This window comes from Mya arenaria, chromosome 4 (assembly GCF_026914265.1).
Source record: "Mya arenaria isolate MELC-2E11 chromosome 4, ASM2691426v1".
In the NCBI taxonomy this organism is placed as follows: Eukaryota; Metazoa; Mollusca; class Bivalvia; order Myida; family Myidae; genus Mya; species Mya arenaria.
The window spans coordinates 65,685,079-65,710,142 of NC_069125.1; the positions used below are offsets into that span (position 1 = coordinate 65,685,079).

The 25,064-nt window shown below is 34.6% G+C and overlaps 1 protein-coding gene across 1 annotated transcript in view; it reads right to left on the reverse strand.

Moving 5' to 3' along the window:
* Nucleotides 1-24,234, reverse strand: part of LOC128232163 (sodium- and chloride-dependent neutral and basic amino acid transporter B(0+)-like) — a 35,882-nt gene extending 11,648 nt beyond the window's left edge. Inside the window, exons 1-3 of the mRNA XM_052945568.1 lie at nt 23,689-24,234; nt 19,874-19,939; nt 6,717-6,802 (exon numbers count right to left, since the gene is read on the reverse strand). Of these exons, the coding sequence (XP_052801528.1) occupies nt 6,717-6,802; nt 19,874-19,939 (152 nt within the window). The 5' untranslated portion in view covers nt 23,689-24,234. The remainder of the gene's footprint in view (nt 1-6,716; nt 6,803-19,873; nt 19,940-23,688) is intronic.
* Nucleotides 24,235-25,064: the final 830 nt, after the last annotated feature.

The window sequence follows — 25,064 nt, forward strand, 5'->3', positions numbered from 1 at the left end:
TAAAACTATAAAATATGTTTGATAAAAAACAACCTTTATAAACATACAATTGTATAAATTGATTAAAAAAAGAAACATTAATACACAAAAACGTATGTCTAAATAACTTGCCTCAAAACTCGTAGGCTATGGTTTTTCTTCAAGCTTGGTTTACGAATTCATCAACGCTCAGAAAAAAAGTTTCGGATGATGTTTTGCTTCTTAAACTAATCTGATTTTTAAAAATCGGGTAAAATTGAAAATTCGATGATAGTCCATTACAGATATAACAGTATGAATGATATAATGTAGAAACTGTACGTTACCCAAATATGTAATAAGCATGGCCGTATCATTTTTTACAAAAAAAAGGGTCTAGAACATACCTATGATGCTTCTGTTATACGAGCCCTGTTGTAGTTCTAACGTTCAGTAAGTTTGTTTATTCAGACAATTGAATTCCTGGTTATTTGTTGAGTATACTTTCAATTGAATTCCATTTAAAACATCATAAATTATCATTTTTTATAATAAATACAATTAAAACTGTTATAATTATTTTGAATTTCTTTTCTCGTGTTTGCTGCTGTTTTTATCATAATACCCCTTATAAACAAAGAGTATAGACTTTCCCTTATTCATCCAAAGCATGTCACATTTAACTAATGACTAAAACATTTAAGTTTCTAAGTGTTAATATTACAGCACCTGACAATTTTATGCCCCAAAGGGTGGCATATAGATATCTGATCGTTTGTTCGTCCATCCGGCCGTCCCCATGGTTTCTAATCAATATATGAAGAACGCTTCGGGCCAGGGTTCTTAAACTTGAAGGCATGTTGGTCATGACCATCAGATAAAGTCTTGAGACCTCGAACTTGGTAGAGGTCCCTCAAACATGACCCTCACCCTAACTTTTTTGACATGAGTTGGTCAAAGTTCATGTTGGTGGTGACCTTTAGCTAAAACTAAAAATCGGTTTTCGATAAATATCGGAAGAACGCTATGACCCAGGGACCTAAAACTTTGTAGGCAGGTTGGTTATGACCAGCAGATGAGCCATATTGCATTTAAGGTCAATGGTTCAAAGGTCAATGTCGTTGTGACCGTAAGCTGAAAATACGCAGTTTCAAATCAATAAATGAAAAATGCGCTTCAGCCTTGAGACCTCGAACTTGGTAGAGGTCCCTCAAACATGACCATCATCCTAACTATTTTGACATAATTTGGTCAAAGGTCAAAGTCGGTCGTGGCATCCTTGAGCTGAAAATCCGAGCTCGTCCAATATCTGGCGAATGCTTGTATCCAGGTATCTCAAACATGGAATGCTGCATCTGCTTCCTTTTAGTCCTGTTTCAAAAACATTCGCGACGTATTTTTTTGCTTTGAATCAAAGTAAAAGTCTTGTTTTAAGTCTTCATTTAGTTTTAGCCCAATCGGGCAGTGTTTTTGACATCTGCGCTGTAAAGAAAGACAGCAGTCGCTTACTTTTGTGCTTTTAGTGGGTGGCGTAAAGATAATATATCAGAACATACATTGTATTAAGACTCATGGTAGCACAACATGTATTTATGGTATAGAGGATATTTGTTTATTTAAGTGAAAGATCGTATTTTATTTCACGAGTGTCATAGAAAAAACATATTTTCACGATTTTCTGTTTCTTTTATGCTTATTTTCCGAGTTTTATAGAATTTTCAATTATTTTCTTAATTACCTCCTTTTTTGAAAAGGGTATTATTTACGCCGCTACCAGTGGGGCGCCTCTCATGCAAAATTACAGCTGTAAATTTTCTATTTCCGGTTTGTTGAGAGGGAGTTCTCTGATATTCTTTTTTATAGTTTATTATTCGCTCGTTTTTTTAGTGTAAATATTTTATGAACAGTTATCAATGAAGTGCATAAGTGCATCCATGTTCCAAAAATTAACGAAAACACTTTTTTGTTTTAAGCGTGTATGAATAAATAACCAAATTACTACGCCGCCATTTATTTAATGAAATTTTGTAGGGTCGATTGTGTTGGCAAAACAATTGCGGATAATCATTGGATATAAAACAGTTTAAGAGTGTGTTCATAATACATGGATATTCAATCATCTTAATGTCGAATACCAGTCTGTTTTGCTTGAAGACAGGTCGATTTCCAGGTAATGATGAGGACCACGCTAGTTTGTTGACACATTTTGAGGCGTGCAGTGGGTGGGGTAAAACATAATTAGTAAATCTGTTATTTGTTATGTGAATTTTCTGGGAAGTTCGTATTACGTATTACAACGACAAACAATTCAAAATACATTTGAACGATGATTTAACATTCTATTTATGTTCGAACAGTTGTTTTCGTCTGTAATTTGCTTGGTATGAAAGCAGACGTTCGAACATTCGTTAAACATTAAACGTTTTTAAATAATGGGATAACCGTTTTTCTAATAAAACGGCAAGTTGTTCATTTCTAAATATATCTTTATTTAAACTTATGTAACTTTTTTTATTTCAAATATTTTGTTTGCAAACATTTTCTGTTGCAAAAGTGAAGTCTTCTGTTTTGATCAAGGGGAAGTAACTACAATGGATTTTAAATTAGTTCTGAAAGTTGATATTTTCACTCCTTATTTTGCAGTGAATATATCAATTATTTTCCCTGTTGTTATTTCACTGATAAAACTCCATATTTCATCGAAAAACATTAAGGAAATACCTCTATACACGTTGACCAAACATGTATGAACATGGTACATACGACATGTATATATATATTTGGTCAACGCGTATAAAGGTATAGCATAAAGACCATTAATCAAACATACATGTTCATGTAATAAGGATACATGCATGATGGTTTTGAAATAATAGTTGGTTATTGAACTAAATATTGAACTAACAGTTTATTCTTGGCAATTCCCATAACAAGCACGCCTTTGACATAATTTGATACTAATCGGCTACCGAACTATTGACTGGCCATATAGCAAAAGTTTGACCGTTGATTTATATAGGAAGTCATGTTATAACATAACATTTGAAACAACCCTCTAACTTTTCATTTAAAACTTCTCATTTTAACAAAAGATGCGATAATATCTGTTATTGTCAATTTAAGTGTTTACGGTACAGTGAGTTTGGTCATTTCAAAATGTAAAAATTATCCTTTTTATTGTTGTTTTCATAAATCAAATGATATGAGCAGATAAAAAAACAATATATGTTTACTATGGAAAAATTAACTTTACCCCATGATATAGCTTTTGTAATAAACCTTGATCACCAGACTGATAACTTGTTTTAATGATTTACAAAGTAAGATAGTTGTTTGAATGTATCGTATTAAAACACGATTTATAGCGCGTGCTTTATGTGTGCTTTATATGTGTTTTTGTACAGTAGGAAAAGGAAACACTTTATGAACTGGTGACTGGTTTATTGTTTGAATAGTTTGATAGAGCGGTTTAGAACTTGAATAGGTCATTAGTTAAAACAAATCCATGGTTTGGCTGAGATGTATGATAGGCGCAACAATTTTTAATAAAGCGAAACGAAATTAATGATGTTATTACAAAATTTGAATGTGCCTTCTGAAAAGAAGCAACGCATGCTCGACTACACTGACGATATAAAACGTAATTAAAGCATTCTTTTCAACACTATGTGTAAAGAAACAGCTGCTCAGTGATAGTGTCAATGATTCAAAATGCACTGTAACAAAAGTACATTCAAACTAAATATCTTATTCGTAGTTTTTCAAAATGGTTTCATTTATTCAACTTGCATACCTCAAAGTGCATTGGTCCATCATTTGCTATCCACAACCGCACTCGTGTACACAATTCCACACGCGATTTTTGATTTGTTCGCACTACTGATCAATGAAGAAAATTATATTCATGTATGGTCGTTTTGAGTGAATTTTTAAATCTTGCGTTATATTTAAGGAAACAAATACACGGATAACATTCTCTTGGATGTGCTGTTTATAAACATGTAACAATTTTAAAAGTGTCATGCAATAACGTACTTTCGTAACAGTGAATCGTATGCCCACATTGTATTTTATATAACTTCAAACTAGACCCAACCAAGATAGGATCTGATTCAAATAGGTATGGTACTTGGTATTCTTTCGACTTATTATTATTTCGAAGCACGGCTGGGCATATTTGTTTCAACTTATGTCGTACTCCAAGAAGTCAACATAGTGCGTGAATTTTTAAAAGTACACGGGATTTTTCAAATCGTCGCACACACTTCTGATATTTATATATTAACTCTAGCAAAGAGTTTTGTTCGACAAAGGCAAACGTGATAAACCAGCTATTTCCTAACTGTATGTTTTATATCATAAAGCACACCTTTTATTCATGAAAAAGTTTTAAAAATCACATTCTACAAATTCATAGATGATGTTAAACTCAATTAGGATATTACAGGTACACGTAAAATGTACAAGTGGAGTTTTACACCTCAACTACAGGGACGCTAGCACTTTACTTCTGTTTGCATATGCACTTAGTGCAGAGTTCTTGTCAGACAGCTAATAAAATCACGATCATAATGAGTTTTTTGCAAAGAAAGAGAGTCCCAACAGTAAGATTTAGCACTACAAAGAGCGTAAAATTAAGGTTACGATTAAATTGACCAGTTGATGTGGAACCAATTCAGACTGTACATGTAGTGATCCTTTGCGGCTATATGAGCTACCCATTAGTAGTAAGTTCCACGTTGATACGTAAATCGCTATCAGTCGATTGACAGGCTATAACATTTGCACTCAATTCGGAATTCACTTTGGCGGAGCAAAAGTCACTATCATTCAAATATCCAAAACCTTCAAATCAAGGGGGAGGACGTAATTGCGTTTCATGCAAACATTAAGTGAGAGAAATGTCTCATGGCAAACAAAATGACGAATTTAGAATAAAAACTACCGATTCAGGTACCAACTCTTGCCTGGTAAGTGGACTTTTTCTTTAAATTTTGAAAAATGTATGCGTCCAGTATGTAGCAATAAACATTCTTCGATCGATATTTTATTTTGGTATCATACCTTTAAAGATAAAAAAATGTTATTGAACAGATTGTTGCTTAGGAGGCGATGTTTACAAATAAACGTGTTGATTTTATCCACATTTTTCGTATTTTCTCGGCAAATATCTGTGCATGTTGTAACTGTTCGTGAATGTATACATTCCTATTTTCCAAACTTCATGGTTATTACTCGACTGTACACGTTTCCTGGTCGATCTTTTGTTCCTTAAACCCCCATTTTGTTTATTGCAAGCACACTACCCACATTTTGGTGAAATGCAAACAAACTTCTGCACAATTGTTTAGCCTTGATAGGATACTTTTCAGTTCTGAGAATCGCTAATGATCACGAGTCTTTCAGTTTGGTATATGATGCGTATCATAATTTGAAGTCAAAGACTTTTTCACTTCAGGAACGGACTTGACCTTCACCATTGCACTATTTAGAAGGCGAACGAGCCACACATCATACAAAAAATCACACAAGACCGCAATGATAAAGAAATCCGTCAATATAAGAACAGAAAATGCTAGCCTGATGCAGATGAAAAAACGCGCTTGTGTGATGACAACCCCCAAAGTAGTTAGATTCTCAGTGTACAAAAAGAGATGTTTAACGTCTTAAACTCTTAACAGAACATCCAAAAGGGCACGATTATTCCCTAGAATTACCACATAAACATAAGCGCGTTTAACGCGCCTGGTGATGTAGTTTTTAATGAAGTCAATGTTGATAGTCTTTTTTATGATGGGCACAAATTACTTAGCCTAACATTAAACTACTGTAAATTCCAGCTGGCGATCTCACCAAAAATGGCAAAATGATGCAGTTCATAACTTATTTTGATGCAGACAGTTAGCCAGATATAAATAGTTTGCTCTCATTGACGTCGCGTGGATCAAATCGCAGGAATTTCAGTTAAGATACTTCCGGTGGTGGTGCTAAAATCCGATATTGGGAAAAGTCGGTATCACAGATTATGGTACCGGATTATGTTGACACACTTTTGACATACTGTAAATTTTGACTATAGTAGCTTTTAATTTGATATTTATTGTGTGTGTTTTCGTGTGTGTTTTTAATGTGATAATTCGGGAATAGATTTAAAAAAAAATATTATAACACTCAATGTTTAAATTAATACAATGAAAATGTGTTTGGATCTTTAAAAGCTGATAAATTAATGTAGTCATGTAAATCTTGAGTATAGTAGCTTTTAATTTAATAATTAATTGGGGGGTTTTTAATGTGATAATTTGGGAATAGATTTTTTTTTATTATAACACTCAATGTTCTAATTTATTTAATGAAAATGTGTATTGATCTTTAAAAATAAATTTATGTAGTCATTTCGTACCCTAGCCATTTCTACCCTCCAGTTTTTGAAATTGTGATTTTATGTCCCATGGCTATCTAGAGATGACACTTATATACACTTATTGTAATACAAAAACTGCAAAATAGAGATTTTTATCCAATAATCATTCATTCAATAGCCAATAAATAGCGGGTCATTTGATACCGAGATTTGTCATCTGATAACATTCCGGTATCACTGGAAAGTGATACCTGGTACCGGGTTTTAACTACACCCTACTTTCGGTTTGAGTTTACCTTTGAGGTCAGTGGGCCAAGGGTCAAGGTCGTTGTGACCGTAAGCTAAAAATACACAGTTTCCTATCAATAATTGAAAAACGCTTAGGCCTAGATACCTCGAACTTGGTAGAGGTCCCTCATACATGAACAGCGCTCTAACTATGTTGAAGCCAGTTGGGCTGAGGTCAAGGGTGATCTTGAGCTGAAAATTCGATTTCTTTCAATAACTGAAGAATGCTTGTATTCAGGTACTTTAAACTTGTGCTTTACATCAAAATTAGTCTTGTACTTTCATTTACATAATAATCTGGATGAAACATTAAATTCAGTAACCAGAAAATTATCTGATGTTTTTCAACAAATTTGCATGCAAATCATTCCCGACGCGTAGAAGTAGTATTCAGCCGTCCGTAAACAATGATAATACTAGTTTTCATGCACATTTATAGTAAATTTCACACTGACCGACCTTGGTTCGGGCTAAAATGTAAGTGTAAGTGGCCAGTCTGATTCAAACAAAACCAAACTTAATAAATATAGCAAGGTTTACAAGAAAACAATTTTTTTACATTAATAGGTATACATATAAAAATGCACAAAAGAATAAAACCATGCATAACGCTGACCCTAAATCTTACTGGAAGTATCTCAAAAATTTGAATTTAATCTCTGAATCTTAAACACATGAAATAAATGAATTTTACGATTTTTTTTTAAAAATTGCCGTTGTGTAAAAGGATATGATGTAATATTAAACTCAGACGAAATATGTAATAAATACATTAAAGAAAATCAGCACTTACTCTTACTTAAATATACTAAACTTTTCAACATTATGATTGATTCTTAAGTGGTACCAGAGTACTGGAAAACTGGTTACAAAGGTAAAGGCTCGCCTTTAGATCCCAATAACAGGGTGAGAAATCATGTGACTTCAACGGGTTTCTCATATGTGTCACTACGGTTCAAAACCGAGGTAAACAAGCAAGAAAGTGACAGTAATTCCTAAATAACTTTTTGAGAGAAAAGATGAGAAAATATTTCTTAGCCTATAAAAGACTATGCTAGATTCTGCTTGTACAAGTGTGAACTAATTTGGATTTCCTTGTATTTTAACGATGCAATCCTTGGCCAAAACTTCAACTCAACGGACTTTTGAGGAACGATGCAACGCTGTGTGCGCCGTCAGTCTTTGTTTTGTATACATTTTTTAGTAATTAGTAATATTTAAGAACTCATACATGTGTAAAAATGTTAATTTTGTTAATTTCAATTCATTAAACGAATTGTTTGTATAATATATTTTAGTTCTTTTAATGAATATCGATATTTCAAGAAAGGCTGTTGTTAATGTGAATTTTATAAATGCTGTTGTTAACGTGAATTCCTCTCATAACATGCTAATTTTATTTAATAAGTGGTTTGAACTACTGTTTCAACTGTGACGATAATGCATTCAACGTTGAACTATTATTCCAAATGATATTTCTTTTATGAAATGAATGTATATTCATCCATTTGATCGATTTTAAAATGTTAAATTTATGTTCTAGGTAGGCCGTCATGGTGATACGTCCAAATCATTGTCCCTCTGTAAGAGACGGAGTCAACCCTCATATGTTCCACCAAATGTTGACAAAATATGGATAAATTCAATTGATGCAGTGATGAATACATTCAAATGGAAGACAAGATATACTCCAGCCAATTCCGTTCCATGTACATCCCCCGGTAAAAGAAAGTCAACACTTAAGAAAAGATTGAACTACGTGTTAATGTACAATTAATCATTAAACTATTGAATAGAAGAAATAAATGATTACATGAGTTGCTGGTTGGATCTATTTTATTTGTGTGTGACGTCATTATAAACTACTTATTTCTTTTTCATGATATAAGCCAAACCCTTTAAATGAAATGATTCAAAACGTCGCGCTCATAATGAAAAATATCAATCCTTTTAAATTATGGATGTAGTAGATGAAATAACAATTTCTTTGATATATTATATGTTTGCATATTACACTATAGTCATGTTGTTGCTTACATAAATATAATCATATTCCATTGTTGATTGGCATGGCCTTTGTACTCTTTTGAATACATTAAACATCGGCAATGTGAACACAAATGACAAAACTATCTTTTTAAGAGTTTTTTAAAATAGGTGTAGTTTTTTTCAAAAAGAAACGTATTTATGGCAGTCTATTCAGAATCTGAAAGTGAGCTACAAAATGACCTGTTGTTGTTAAAAGATTACTGTTATAGATAGAACGTTTTCCACAGTGATATTAGTGTAAATGCAAATAAAACAAAGGTAATTATCTTTTAAAAAGGCTGAAACATTAGGCGAAATTTTATATGTTTGTATCAAGGGCTTGAGTTTGTAATTGTGAATAAATTTACTTATCTAGGAATAGTATTTAGCACTGATGGGTCATTTAGCAAAACGTTTGACAATTGCTCAGGACAAGCTATGAAGGTATTTTTACACGCTTGATTCAGACCTAGTAAAATTTCCTGGTATAGCAACATGCCATTATTTATCTTTGATTGATAAATTAATATATCTTGTTCAAAATATGGTTGTGAAGTTTTGGGTCTATAAGATAGCATTAAGTTAGAAAGAGTTTATTCCAAGTTCTGTAAAGAAATACTGGGTAATAGAACCCAAACTCAGAACAATTTTGTGTATGGAGAACTTGGTAAAATACCATTACTAATTATAGGAATCGTAAATGTGATTAAATATTTATAAGTATTGTTCGCAGACTGTAAGTTGCAGCCATTTTTGTATGCTGTTAATATAGTTAAATTAAGGAAAGCATTGACGAGACCTAGACTTTCGTCACACAGGTAAGAAATTGAGGCCAGAAGATGGCACAAACATTCTCCTATATCTGAATATGAAAGGAAAAGTCAAGTTTGCCATAAAATAGTAGATTAATTTTATTTGTACTTTATTTAGTTATTTAAGAAGACAATACATACATAAATACTATTTAAATAGACCAAATATAACCAAATTTGTTGAACTTTGACAAAAACAAAAAAGACTATTCAAAGGAAAGTAGCAATGTTTATCCCCAGCTATTATATTTATAATGATGTTAAATACTCATTTAAATGAAATTTGTAATCACTGTCACCTTACTATGGTTATATGATATTCTATTCTATGTGTACTATCTATGTTCAATTTGTGTTTCGAAAGTACCTTGTTAGTATAAATAAGTGTGCGTGTATTAATAGATATTGTGGCCTACGATCGATTGATAGAAGTGCATTTAATTATATATATTATGAATTCCATTGATGAACATATGTATCTTCATGGGCCTATGGCCTGGCCTTTATGCATTTGAATTAACTAGGAAATTTTATTATCACAAACTAGGAAATTTAATTATCACACTGTGAGGCGTGTGATTCCACTTACGATGTCTGGTTGGTGATATATTCTTCTATGGCGTCAGAGCTATCACCCTCCCCCCCCCACCCCGATCAGTTGATTCAAATATTTGGCCGTGCTGGACATCCTTATCGTGCTCATGGCTAAAGATAAAAGAATATCCGCAATGAACTACTCTTCTATTGTCTTCACATAATTGCCTCCCTTGTTGAAGACCGTCGTCTGCTGTAACACATTGTCATATGGGATTATTTGAAATGTGAAAACTTTGTAAACCTTGTTTCGGCATAACACACTAGGCTCTGGTTGGGAAGAACCTTTCTTACACGAAAGGCCATGCAAGATACAAATTATCATCTTACGACGGAAGGTCATGTTCATGGTAGTCAATTTCTTTGTCAGTACTTCTTATTATTTCCTGATTTCTTCTGGATAAAGATATTTTGACCATTTTCGAAGCAGGGGATTTAACTGGAGTGTGGGCAGTTTTATAATTAACCTTAGTAATGGCGATTTTGTTACTTAATGTAATCATTTCTTGGCTGTTGAATTTCTTTCACTTTGGAACGTACATGGGACGGGTTTGGCTGAAGTGTACTTTGCCTTCCATTCTATTGTATTTATTACTTCATCCATTTCATTTATCTTTGTAAACATTTGGTGAAACTACAGAGGGAAATGGGTATTTGAAGTCTCCCTTTAATGGTCTTCAGGCAACATAATTTGAACATTTTCAAATCGATCAAATTGATGTGAAATCATACCAATAATAAGAGTTTTGGATATTATACATTCTCGTCACAATTGAGAGAGCAATACAAACTATAAAATAGAATAAAATAAGCATGTTATGAGACGTTTGTTAAGCATACCGATTAAACATAGTCGGCTTTATTAAGATGAAAAGAAGTTCACGTTAGCGGCAGCACATATAACATTCACGTTTACAACCGAAGAAACGTTCTTAAAAAAGGGATTAATTGGAGCAAGTTATTTGATAAAACGTTGATGGCTCATTGTGTAAATATGATAACAAAGACATATTGTTGAGCAGTTGTCATAGTAGCCTATGTTTATGTTTATACACGAAGACTTGCCTAGGGGCCACGCTCCTCGGTTCTCTTGATAGCCCCAGGGCATGATTAAATAGAGGGACATCAATCAATTGTACATCTAACATAACGGAACAATAGTGTATTCAAGATGTCAACCGATGAAACGGATCTTAAAGTACTGGTAAACGAAAGCATATTGCGCATTAAACGTGAACGGACTGCTAGCCAGTGCAACAGCATCTTCGAGGATGACGCTTCGTTCGAGGACCCTGATGTTGATTTATCACAGCCCCCGCTTCCCCAGCAGTTCTTTCAGGAACTTGATTACAAACTCGCTAGATTGTGTCGTGAGGATTATATACGTGAACTATTAAGATTATGCTGCAATGATTATACAAAGATTGATGAGTACAGGCCTCGGCTTGCGGACAGAGCACGTGCACTTCCGGATTGCCCGGGCACCCGCCTTGTAAACCGTAGGAACTCGTCGCAAGCCACCAGGGAAAAGAAATACGCCAATGACTGCTATGTGATAAATGCATACTTATGCGGAGAACAAACAAAGGAAATTTCTGAGATATTTGCAAGCGCTGGAAATGACACTATAATCTTGTGTAATGACTGTCCATCGCCGAAAGAAAGCATCGTCCAACCTGACTTATTAGCACTCATTGCAAATATGAATTCTGAAATTCTCAAGATATCGGCACAACAAGCTAAAGACTCAGTGCTTGTCGCAGCTATTCAAACTGACATGGCACAGATAGCGAATGCTTAACGGAACGTTTAGAAGTGTACTTGCGAGGCTACCGGAAGCAACCGCTACTTCCGAAATCAGTAAGCTTCAGACTGAGGTGAAGCGTCTTGGCTCTTCCATAGCGACCGTAAATCAACGACTTGTCGACGGTGCTTGGAATAAAACCGATGATACATCCGCGAGCTATAGTGGTCACGATGCAGGAGCTGACGCTGTTCAGCCAAAAACATACGCCGATGCTATTACGCTGGGAAGTGATGTGCGCTCTAGGAAGCAGGACATGCATACATGTATAACTTCAGATAACTCCAAAATGACGACACTAATCACACAGGACAATACGAAATCATTGCCGTCAACAAAGCGACAGGGAGCAGCGCCCTTAAAAAGCTCTATACAGCCCGAATCGTACGCCGATGCCATTACGCTCGAAAGTGCCCTGCGCGTACCGGAACAGGAAACACGTAAGGGTACTACGACCCACAAGACTACACGAAACCGTCGTCACCAGAGAAGCATCAGGAAGCAGCGCCTGCACAACGTTCTAAAAAAGAAAACGAGCATTCAAACGTCGACGCAACAAATAGACGTGAAAGGTACAGTGCACAGTCGAGACAGGAAGCACCCGTAGAAGACGAGTGCCAGAAGGAAATGAACTTCAGTGACGAAAATATGAATAAGTTCATATCTGTGCGAAGGCGGCGTAATGTGTCATATTTCATTGGTAACATTGATCGTGACGTTGTAGAAAAGGACATATACGAATACTTTAAACAAAACAATGTGTATCTTTCGTACACCCGGGTTTTCCACGGTAAATCAGGCTCATCGGCAAAGTTAAACGTACCGGAGGAACTTGAGCCAATCATAGACGATGACAGGTTTTGGCCGGACGGGATTACCTACCGGAAGTGGGTTACTAAGGAGGAGTGGGATGACCAGCGACAGTCCTCGCGAGTGGCCTCTAGGCGTGAGCGCCGTGACAGACGGTACCAACACAAGAAGCGGGGCTTCGCGGCGACGCGTTACGATTACGAAAGGGATTACAGGCTCGACACGGGAAACGACGTTCGCTACCATAGTGACGACCAGCATAGCACACGGTGGGACCAGCGTAGCGAAACCCGGGAATAAGACGATAATTGGGACCCAACGGGCGATTATTGGAGGTCACAAGAAGCCCGGGACGACTGTTTCGAGAGAAACCGATACTAATCGTGGTTTCTTATTTTTATGTTAACGTTGTATATCACACCTAAATACGATGGCTAAGTTTATTATTTTGTATGCAATAGTTATGATAGTTTATATGTTATGTTGGAACTGCCGTGGCATTATGTCCTCGGCATACCCGCTTTCTGAAATGTTAGACAAAAATGACATTGATATTTGTTTAATCACTGAGCATAAGTTACTTCAACGATCTGTATCTTTTTTCGACTCGATACATCACAACTATAATTCTTTCGTAACTGTTGATAAAAGTACAGATCAGTATGGACCCTTAAAATGTGGAAAATCTGGGGTTGCAATAGTGTGTAAAAATCTCTCTCATATTGTATAGAACGAATAGAAACTATTATGAGTGAAAGAATTATTGGCATAGAAGTTAAGTGTACTAATTCGACCCCATTGTATATATTTTGTGCGTATTTACCAGCATGTAACGATTTAGATCTTTATCAGTTTGAACTGAGTAATTTAGAGTCATTATTATCGCATTATACCAAGGTGGGGAACGTTATTGCCGCAGGTGACTTTAACGGACATTATCTAACGAATGGATATAAAGGGAACGGTAAATCACGGCTTCTTACAAATTTCATTGCCAAGAACAATCTTTTATCTGTTCAACTATCATGTAGCAAAGGAGATGTTTACACATTTGTGCCAAACCAGTCTATATTGGACTATATTTTCATTGAGGGAACATTCTTAGAAAATGTCAAATCATTCCAAATAACGAATAGTGCTGAGATAATGACGTCCGACCACTAACCGATGATAATGAAATTTGCCATTAAGCCGCGACTGCAGGAGATAAGGCTTAACAGGTCGGGCATAGCATGGAACAAATGTACAAATGAAAATATTGAACGCTATAATTGTGCAATTCAAGATGGCCTTAAGTGTATCTTAGACACAGAAATCGACAATTGTAAACCGGACTTCTTAAACGCACTGATCACTGATACGTTACATACGGCATCGTCTTGTCTACCAGTCAGCAAATTTAATAAGCGTGCGAAACCGTATTGGGATCGTGAAGTAAAAGCCTCTCACACCGCTGCGCGAGGATTACGAAGAATCTGGATGGCAGCAGGGCGACCAAGAGGTAACGAGTACGATACCTATCGTGAATATAAGCAGGCTAAAGCAAAGTTCAGGAACATTCAGAGACAAAAACAAAGAGAAAGTGAAAACAAATACTTAGATGATCTGAATCGCACCGCAGAGCTTGACTATAGACAGTTCTGGAAAACATTAAAGAGTAAGAGTGGGAAAAATACTGAAATTTGTAACGAACTGATATTTGATGATGTGAAATATTCTGATGAAAATGTCGTTAAAGGCTTCCAAAAATATTTTGAAAATGTGTTCGATCACAACTATCATCTTTCGCGTGAAGATGAAGCAATAAATATGCGTGTACAAGACTTTGCTAGCAATGACAGTCGCCAAGACATAATGCTGTTGTGCGAAATACTACCAGTTGAGGTCGAATCAGTTGTAAAAACGCTTAAGAAGCAAAAATCACCAGGAATCGACAATATACTAAATGAACATGTCATACACGGAGGGAAAATGTTACAAACCGCCCTCTTGAAGCTGTTTAACTCAGTCCTGCGTAACGAAACAATACCTGAGACGTGGAAGACAAGTATTATAATACCTCTTTATAAGGGAAAAGGAAAAGCAAAGAATGATCCCAACAGCTTCCGGCCAGTGTCGCTATTGCCTTGTTTTTGTAAAATCTTTGAACGAATCTTATTGAACAGAATAAATAACCACATCAAAATGCATCGCCTACAATTTCCGTCGCCACAGCAACAGGGTTTTCAGACAGGACTCAGCTGTCTCACAACCGCCTTCAACTTCCAGGAAACAGTCTACACGCAGATAGAAACCGGAAGTAACGTGTACACGGCGTGTTTAGACCAGAAAGCCGCGTTTGATTCTGTATGGCACACCGGTTTGTTTTACAAACTCGGTCAGTTAGGACTTACTGGAAAATTTCTACGGATCATTATGAGCACGTATGACAATCTGAAATGTGTGGTACGCACAAACGGACTGAACTCAGATATCATTAACGTTCGCAGATCAGTACGCCAAGGAGGAGTACTTTCGACATTTCTCTATCTTGTTTACGCCGAACAGTTGTTATTGGACTTAGAGAATAGCAATAGCGGTTGCACGGTGATGTCCGTAAAGGCGGGAAACCCATCATTCGCAGACGACATTGCGCTAGTCGCTGTAGCCCCCCTCTTTCTTCAGATTATGATCGACATTGTTTACAAGTATTGTAAAACTTGGAAGATGTACATTAGTGTTGCCAAATCGAATATCATCGTATTTTCAATGCGCAGGTCCATACCTGTCGCAGGGATCATATACGGAGACAAATTATTACAACAAGTAAATAACGTGAACCACTTGGGTATAAGGCATGACTCGAATTTGAACTATACCATGCGGATACAAGATAGGATACAAAAGGCCAGAAACGCGTTCTTCTCTATGGCAGCTCAAGGTGTCAACCCGTATGGTGCAAACCCCTTAGTTTGTGTCAATTTGTTTTCAAAGATAGTAAAACCAATTGTATTATATGGATCTGAGCTATGGTGTAATTTAAATAAACACAACGTGTACTTGATTGACAAATTCCAACATTTCATTGTTAAGAAAATACAGGGATTCCATGTTCGTACAAGGTCAGATATGTGTGAATCAATGGTTGGGTTGCACAAACTTAGTTGTGATGTTACTGTAAGGAAGCTTATGTTTCTACACAAACTTCTAAGCCTAGATTGTAAATGCACCTGTCGTAACATCTTTATTCGACGATACTTGTTATTTCTATCATGAAATACAAACGTGCGGTACGGATTCGTACCCGATATATGTAACATTCTTTGCCAACTTGGCCTCCATTCTCTTATTAATAATGTTCTCATCAATCCTTCTTCGTTACCTACCAAGTTGTTGTGGAAAAGGACTGTCAGACAGCTTGTGTTCTCGGTGGAAGCTCACAGTTGGAAACATAGGGTAATGACGGACTCCGACTTTGCCTACTTCAGGGTACTACAGCCTACCATCACTCCATCTATTGTATACAAAGTGTGCAACAGGGCTGACCATAGGAACATGATGCATGCGGTTGCTAAAATATGGTGCCGTGGAAATCAATGGACGGACTTGGTCGTCTGTGAACGCAGCAACCTCCAGATATCGGACACAATTGTGCATGTAATTAGCGAATGCAAATCGACAGCCTTATTGAGGTCTCAACTACTGAGCGGCAGTTTGTTTTGTGGCAGTGACTTTGTATCAGGGTTATTGAACTTGAGCCAAACTATGTTTGCGTTAAGGCTCATGGGTGCTCCGATACAGCCATTACTTGAAGATGACGCGAACATGACATTCTTACTGATATCATTTCAGTACATCTCCATATGTGTTCATGGAGTTTAAGTTGAATATGACACATATGTCACTCAATGAACAGTACATATGGAAGACTAATCACCCTAATTGGGCACATGTTGTACATATTTGTAATGCTCCATTATAATTTTGAATATTGACTTTTCTATGTGTATATAAAATGCATATCTCCTGCAAGGAGGAAATAAAGATATTGAATTGAATTGAATTGAAGAAAGGCTGTTGTTAATGTGAATTTTATAAATGCTGTTGTTAACGTGAATTCCTCTCATAACATGCTAATTTTATTTAATAAGTGGTTTGAACTACTGCTTCAACTGTGACGATAATTCATTCAACGTTGAACTATTATTCCAAATGATATTTCTTTTATGAAATGAATGTATATTCATCCATTTGATCGATTTTAAAATGTTAAATTTATGTTCTAGGTAGGCCGTCATGGTGATACGTCCAAATCATTGTCCCTCTGTAAGAGAGTCAACCCTCATATGTTCCACCAAATGTTGACAAAATATGGATAAATTCAATTGATGCAGTGATGAATACATTCAAATGGAAGACAAGATATACTCCAGCCAATTCCGTTCCATGTACATCCCCCGGTAAAAGAAAGTCAACACTTAAGAAAAGATTGAACTACGTGTTAATGTACAATTAATCATTAAACTATTGAATAGAAGAAATAAATGATTACATGAGTTGCTGGTTGGATCTATTTTATTTGTGTGTGACGTCATTATAAACTACTTATTTCTTTTTCATGATATAAGCCAAACCCTTTAAATGAAATGATTCAAAACGTCGCGCTCATAATGAAACAATCCTTTTAAATTATGGATGTAGTAGATGAAATAACAATTTCTTTGATATATTATATGTTTGCATATTACACTTTAGTCATGTTGTTGCTTACATAAATATAATCATATTCCATTGTTGATTGGCATGGCCTTTGTACTCTTTTGAATACATTAAACATCGGCAATGTGAACACAAATGACAAAACTATCTTTTTAAGAGTTTTTTAAAATAGGTGTAGTTTTTTCAAAAAGAAACGTATTTATGGCAGTCTATTCAGAATCTGAAAGTGAGCTACAAAATGACCTGTTGTTGTTAAAAGATTACTGTTATAGATAGAACGTTTTCCACAGTGATATTAGTGTAAATGCAAATAAAACAAAGGTAATTATCTTTTAAAAAGGCTGAAACATTAAGCGAAATTTTATATGTTTGTACCAAGGGCTTGAGTTTGTAATTGTGAATAAATTTACTTATCTAGGAATAGTATTTAGCACTGATGGGTCATTTAGCAAAACGTTTGACAATTGCTCAGGACAAGCTATGAAGATATTTTTACAAGCTTGATTCAGACCTAGTAAAATTTCCTGGTATAGCAACATGCCATTATTTATCTTTGATTGATAAATTAATATATCTTGTTCAAAATATGGTTGTGAAGTTTTGGGTCTATAAGATAGCATTATGTTAGAAAGAGTTTATTCCAAGTTCTGTAAAGAAATACTGGGTGTTATAACCCAAACTCAGAACAATTTTGTGTATGGAGAACTTGGTAAAATACCATTACTAATTATAGGAATCGTAAATGTGATTAAATATTTATAAGTATTGTTCGCAGACTGTAAGTTGCAGCCATTTTTGTATGTTGTTAATATAGTTAAATTAAGGAAAGCATTGACGAGACCTAGACTTTCGTCACACAGGTAAGAAATTGAGGCCAGAAGATGGCACAAACATTCTCCTATATCTGAATATGAAAGGAAAAGTCAAGTTTGCCATAAAATAGTAGATTAATTTTATTTGTACTTTATTTAGTTATTTAAGAAGACAATACATACATAAATACTATTTAAATAGACCAAATATAACCAAATTTGTTGAACTTTTACAAAAACAAAAAAGACTATTCAAAGGAAAGTAGCAATGTTTATCCCCAGCTATTATATTTATAATGATGTTAAATACTCATTTAAATGAAATTTGTAATCACTGTCACCTTACTATGGTTATATGATATTCTATTCTATGTGTACTATCTATGTTCAATTTGTGTTTCGAAAGTACCTTGTTAGTATAAATAAGTGTGCGTGTATTAATAGATATTGTGGCCTACGATCGATTGATAGAAGTGCATTTAATTATATATATTATGAATTCCATTGATGAACATATGTATCTTCATTGGCCTATGGCCTGGCCTTTATGCATTTGAATTAACTAGGAAATTTTATTATCACAAACTAGGAAATTTAATTATCACACTGTGAGGCGTGTGATTCCACTTACGATGTCTGGTTGGTGATATATTCTTCTATGGCGTCAGAGCTATCACCCTCCCCCCCCCCCCACCCCGATCAGTTGATTCAAATATTTGGCCGTGCTGGACATCCTTATCGTGCTCATGGCTAAAGATAAAAGAATATCCGCAATGAACTACTCTTCTATTGTCATCACATAATTGCCTCCCTTGTTGAAGACCGTCGTCTGCTGTAAATTGTCATATGGCATTATTTGAAATGTGAAAACTTTGTAAACCTTGTTTCGGCATAACACACTAGGCTCTGGTTGGGAAGAACCTTTCTTACACGAAAGGCCATGCAAGATACAAATTATCATCTTACGACGGAAGGTCATGTTCATGGTAGTCAATTTCTTTGTCGGTACTTCTTATTATTTCCTGATTTCTTCTGGATAAAGATATTTTGACCATTTTCGAAGCAGGGGATTTAACTGGAGTGTGGGCAGTTTTATAATTAACCTTAGAAATGGCGATTTTGTTATTGAATGTAATCATTTCTTGGCTGTTGAATTTCTTTCATTTTGGAACGTACAGGGGACGGGTTTGGCTGAAGTGTATTTTGCCTTCCATGTTATTGTATTTATAACTTCATCAAATTATCTTTGTAAACATTTGGTGAAACTACAGAGGGAAATGGGTATTTGAAGTCTCCCTTTAATGGTCTTCAGGCAATATAATTTGAACATTTTCAAATCGATCAAATTGATGTAAAATCATACCATTAATAAGAGTTTTGGATTGTATACATTCTCGTCACAATTGAGAGAGCAATACAAACTATAAAATAGAATAAAATAAGCATGTTATGAGACGTTTGTTAAGCATACCGATTAAACATAGTCGGCTTAATTAAGATGAAAAGAAGTTCACGTTAGCGGCAGCACATATAACATTCACGTTTACAACAGAATTTCTTGAAAATTCGATATTTATTGAAAAAAAACTATAAAAACATTTAACAAACAATTCGTTTTATGAGAGTAATGAGCAAAACTAACTTTTAACGCATGTCTGATTGCTTATACTAATTACTAAGAAATATGTAGAAAACAAAGACTCACGGCGCACACAGCGTTGCATCGTTCCTCAAAATTCCGTCGAGTTGAAATTTTGGCCAAGGATTGCATCTTTAAAATACAAGCAAATCCAAAATAGTTCACACTTGTAGAAGCAGAAAATAGCGTTGTCCTTTATTGGCTAAGAAATATATTCCTATCTTTTCTGTAGAAAGTTATTTAGGAATTACTGTCACCTTCTTGCTTGTTTACCTCGGTTTTGAACCGTGGTGACACATGTGAGAACCCCGTTGAAGTCACGTGATTCCTCATCCTGAATAATTACCGCCAGATAACTATATTTAGTTGCCTTTGAAAAGTATTCACCGCGGTCCGCAACGCGCGACTCATAAAGTTAAGTGCCCTCGACCAAAGAATCAATCAAAATCACGTTGAAATTATGAAAAGCTATTCTATTACCGACAATGTTATTATGTTGAATTATTTGATAAAGTTATTTAGATCCCAAAGCAAAAGTTGGGTACGTTGTCTTTTCTCGTTATGTTGATGCAATCCCCAGTGTTTTCATTTTAAGCAAAATGTTGCCTTGCGAGTTAGTATATATGACGTAATTTATCACGTGGTATACACACACTGATCCAAGGGGCCTTGAAGAAAATATTTAATTGCATTGAGAAAATTCACGAATCATTTTGACGCAGAATCACCTAAATCCAGAAAATCTACACCTGCGCACATGTTATGTGCGTAGAAAACCCATCTCCCATTAAAATCATTATTCAGGCTAGCATGATTAATAATTGGAATGAATTAATTTTAGGTGATGTTAATAAGTACTCTTTCTTTGTATATATTGAAATGCATCACTCCCCTAAACAATATAAATGGTTAAATACAATAAAACAAATATACCAAAAAGCTCAGTAAACTCATATATGCATGAAAGTCACCTCCAATACGTAACAAGAACATAAGCAAGATTATTATACTTCATGTGACAAAAGCGATTTGGGAGATCGTTTCCACTACCTGCTTGTCTGTAACATTTTAAATGATCAACGACTTTAGTACATTATTAGACATTTCCGTACGCATCCAAATATATTGCAATATTGGGAATTATTACAATCAAATAATCCTATAGTTCTAATTAAACTGGGTAGATTTGCCGAGCATTTTATTGAAATTTTCAAATAGAACTTACTTTCAGTATATCCCCGATTTCGTGTAAATTTTCGTGGATAAAAAAGAAGAACATCACGACCAAATGATGCGATTTGCTTACTCATCTGAACATGAAACACTAATCGATGATTCAAATCCAACCAACCGACGTGTATGCGTTTACGTCCACATACATTTTTCTGTTTAGTTCGTTCTTTTCATTTTCTTTTTTCATTTAAACATTCGGTAGCTTTGCATGATTATTAAATTTAATATAATCCTAACCTGTCAAGGCATAATGTCCCATTCATTTTATTCATTAACTATTGAAAGTAGCCCGTGGTCTCCTGCTTTTTTTGTTACGATTTACTTTTGACCAAACATTGCGGCCAAACATTTACAGATACTTGATTTGCTGTATGTAGTTTTTATACGTGTTTTGTTTTAAGAATTAATCATAATGTATGTCCATTATGACAGACAGACAGACAGACAGACAGAAAGACAGTTTATTTCCACTTGTACAACCATCAACACATATGTTTATAATTATCAATGTCAAAGTATATGCATAATTACAAACAATGTAATAGAAACGAGTATATATATATACAAAAATCTATCTAAATCAGAGGATGAACAAATTTTACAATATTAAGTTCTAACATTAATTATTGTGGATCTCACTTTCAGGGAATCTTTAACAAACAAACATACGGTTTAATAAGCCCTATTCTATTATTTGATTGCAATAGTTGTAAACATTTAAATACAGACGGTCTTGTATAATAGCGTGTCTTAATATATTTCTTTCTAAAATCATTAAAAGCTTGACACACAATACAGACAAAGTGAAATTCATCCTCAATATCATTGAAATTACAACAAAGACAATATATTTGGTTTCGTACCTTATTATCTAGTGATATAAATATAAATCTAGCGTATCTACCGGTCTGAATATAAAGTGGGTTCACAGAGAGTCGTAGTCTACAAAAGAAAAATCGTAAACTTTGGGGTAAAATGTCTAAATGACTTTTATATCCGAGTTTAGCCTTAGAATTTTGATACATATCTAGCACTGTGCTTTTTTCTAAAGTACCATACCAGGAATCATGTGACTTCACCGGGGTTCTCTTATGTGTCACCATTCTTGTTTCAACGCGCCATGTATTCTACATTTGAAAACTGTTCAAAATCTATTAACATCAATATTGTAAATATCATTATAAACGTTACTTAAACCAAAATCATTCAATAGCTTTCTTATGTTATACACCCAGTTACGATAATCTTTATCACAATCATTTTTAGCTGGCGTATATATAGTTTTAATAATAATATTATCAGTGGTAGCAACCTTAAACCAATATGACAATATACGCACATTTCTTTGGATATGAGAAGGGTATCTTCCTAATTCGCCATAAACAGTGGCGTTGCAAGATTATGTAACCTGTAGGATGTCATATATGTTTTATTGAATTAAAATAACCATGTCTTATTGTAAATTAATGCGCAATATAATGCCAAAGTATAACTATAAAATCTTAGTCTATATCAATTACCTAACGACTCCTGATAATAACGCAAATTTGATACCGTTTTATTTTCATTATATGCAAAATGTAACACCTGAAATTTAATACTTTATATGAATAATTATATTTTAACCATATTAAAAGTAGTTCTCACTGTTCCTGTAGGGTTTTAACTGTTTTGGGGTTCTTTAATGAAGTATAACAACAGTGATGTTTCTGTACTGAGTTTATTATAGCGACTGAATACATATGGCTATAGGTGGAGTATATATCTCTGAGCATGCAGATCATATTACATTTACAGCTATAGACAAATACTGGACCATTAACAATTCTACTTGTGTAAATGAAATGTAGTTTATTAGTTTATTTATGTCGTATCTGTGTGTCTTTGTTTTGATATCCCATGTGACTATTTTAATTATAGCAATCATTTGCTGGTTCGTTATTCTGACCGTCTATGCAATAAAGACATGTGTTGTTGTTGCTGCTGTTGTTGTTGTATACTTTATTTCATTGAACAAATCCTATAAAATTATCTAGAACATTTATAATATATTATATTGCAGCTGTCTAATAGTCTGATAAACACCTAGTTCCTGGTGAACATATATGTTCGGTTGCATTTTCTTTTTTATATTTTACATTTTCAAAAATTAGGTGTGGTAAATCATTGGAACGAAACATCAATTTGGTGTGGCCTTATAAATAGTTATAATTCTGAAGTTTGTTGCCATAGATTGTCTTTTGTCATCGACCAGCTCATACACATGGAGGAAATAAAAGATCTATCTATCTCTCTAAATAACAATACTTTCGATTTATCTGTAGACACTTTAATATAAACTTCGTCACAAAATAGTGAAATGTTGTTTAATAAGTCTCTGTAAATAAAAAAACCCAGATGCGCTGTCAGCATACATAAAGGCGTGAAGTTGGTTAGTATCGTTTGTTATAACTACAACGTTGTTCATTTAAACTCTTATACTCGTACATATAGCTTATTAAATCATTGATAAAGAGATTAAAGCCGGGGAACTCAACATCCCTGCTTTATCCCAACCTCACATTGAAAAATGTCATTGAAGCGATTATGCAGTTTGACCCTTGCTTACAGTGTGCTGTACATTGAGTGAAACATTTGCAAATAATTACCTCGTATATTGTTCCTTGTTAGACATTTCCATATATTCTGATGCTGGCAACTATCAAACGGCTTTAAGTCATCAACATCAAATTCATAGAACCTTCCGCGTTGTCGATAAGTATACTTCTGAATGCCAGATTATAGATTATCAATGGTTGAGTAGGCCTTTCTGACTCCTGCTTGCGTTACATCTATAATAGTGTCGTTGTCGGGCCAGTTGATGTGTTTTAGAGAAGATCTGCATCAGTATATAACTCAAACTGCTGGATAAATATATTGCCCTATTATTAGGCACTAATTTTGACCCATTTTTGTGAACCGGACAAATCATGCTTTCACCCGATGCGTCCGAAAACATTCCACTTTCAATTATTAAATTAAACAGTTTAAAACGATAATGTTTTATTTGCAGTTACAGTTCATTACAGAGTCCATCTTCATCTAATGCACAATGTAATACTTTCAGAAACTTCACAATCAATTATTGGTTATTTAAAGTATCCGTACTTGTATCCCCTGCTAGCTGTTCAGTTATATAATAGTCAAAATGTGCTTCGACATTTTTGGCTCCCGAGTCCTAATCAATACATAGGGATACGCCGGTCGTAAGATGTTGTAATAGGTAAACTATTGTTTATCATCTAATATTTAATCTACATTTAATTAATTTTGTTCTGCATTGTTAATTTTAGGATCATTACGACAGTTTAAAAGATCTTCGCGGCGATTTATCATCATTATGTGATGTTGTTGTTTTTTTGTTTTGTTTTGCATAGCTGCCTTAACGGCTTTTGTTTTTTTATATAATGATTTAAGTTATATGTGGTATTTGTGAACCTGTATTTTCGTAGGCTATGATATCTTGCATATTTTATGTGTTGTCAGTCATTATCCCACCATTACGAATGAATCGACCGCACTTGCTAGCTAGCACACTTTCTGATAGCTGGAAAAGCGTGGTAAATTGTTCGAGTTTAAATAGGCTATTATTTTGGCCAATTATATTGTGTATTTTTCTAAAACTTGCTCAAACACTGTGACAAATGAAATTTTTATAGTCATCGTTCAATACATAAGGATACGCCGGTCGTAAGATGTTGTCATTTTGAGCAAAATATTATGCATGTAAAGATAATTGACATTTTAATAGGAAATAATCTGATATTATTCGCATCCTATTTCAAAACGTGAGATGGATTGGAACAAATATAGTCTACTAAACTGCATCCATTGTTTGTCGTTAACGTAAATTCACTTATTTCATCTCCATTTACTCTGCCATTTAAGTAATGTATATCAAATGAACAGCATTGATCTGAATCTGTTCATAAAGGTATCTTTGTTTCGTTTCCGGATGTAAAAGTTATCGGACGGGTAATCAGTC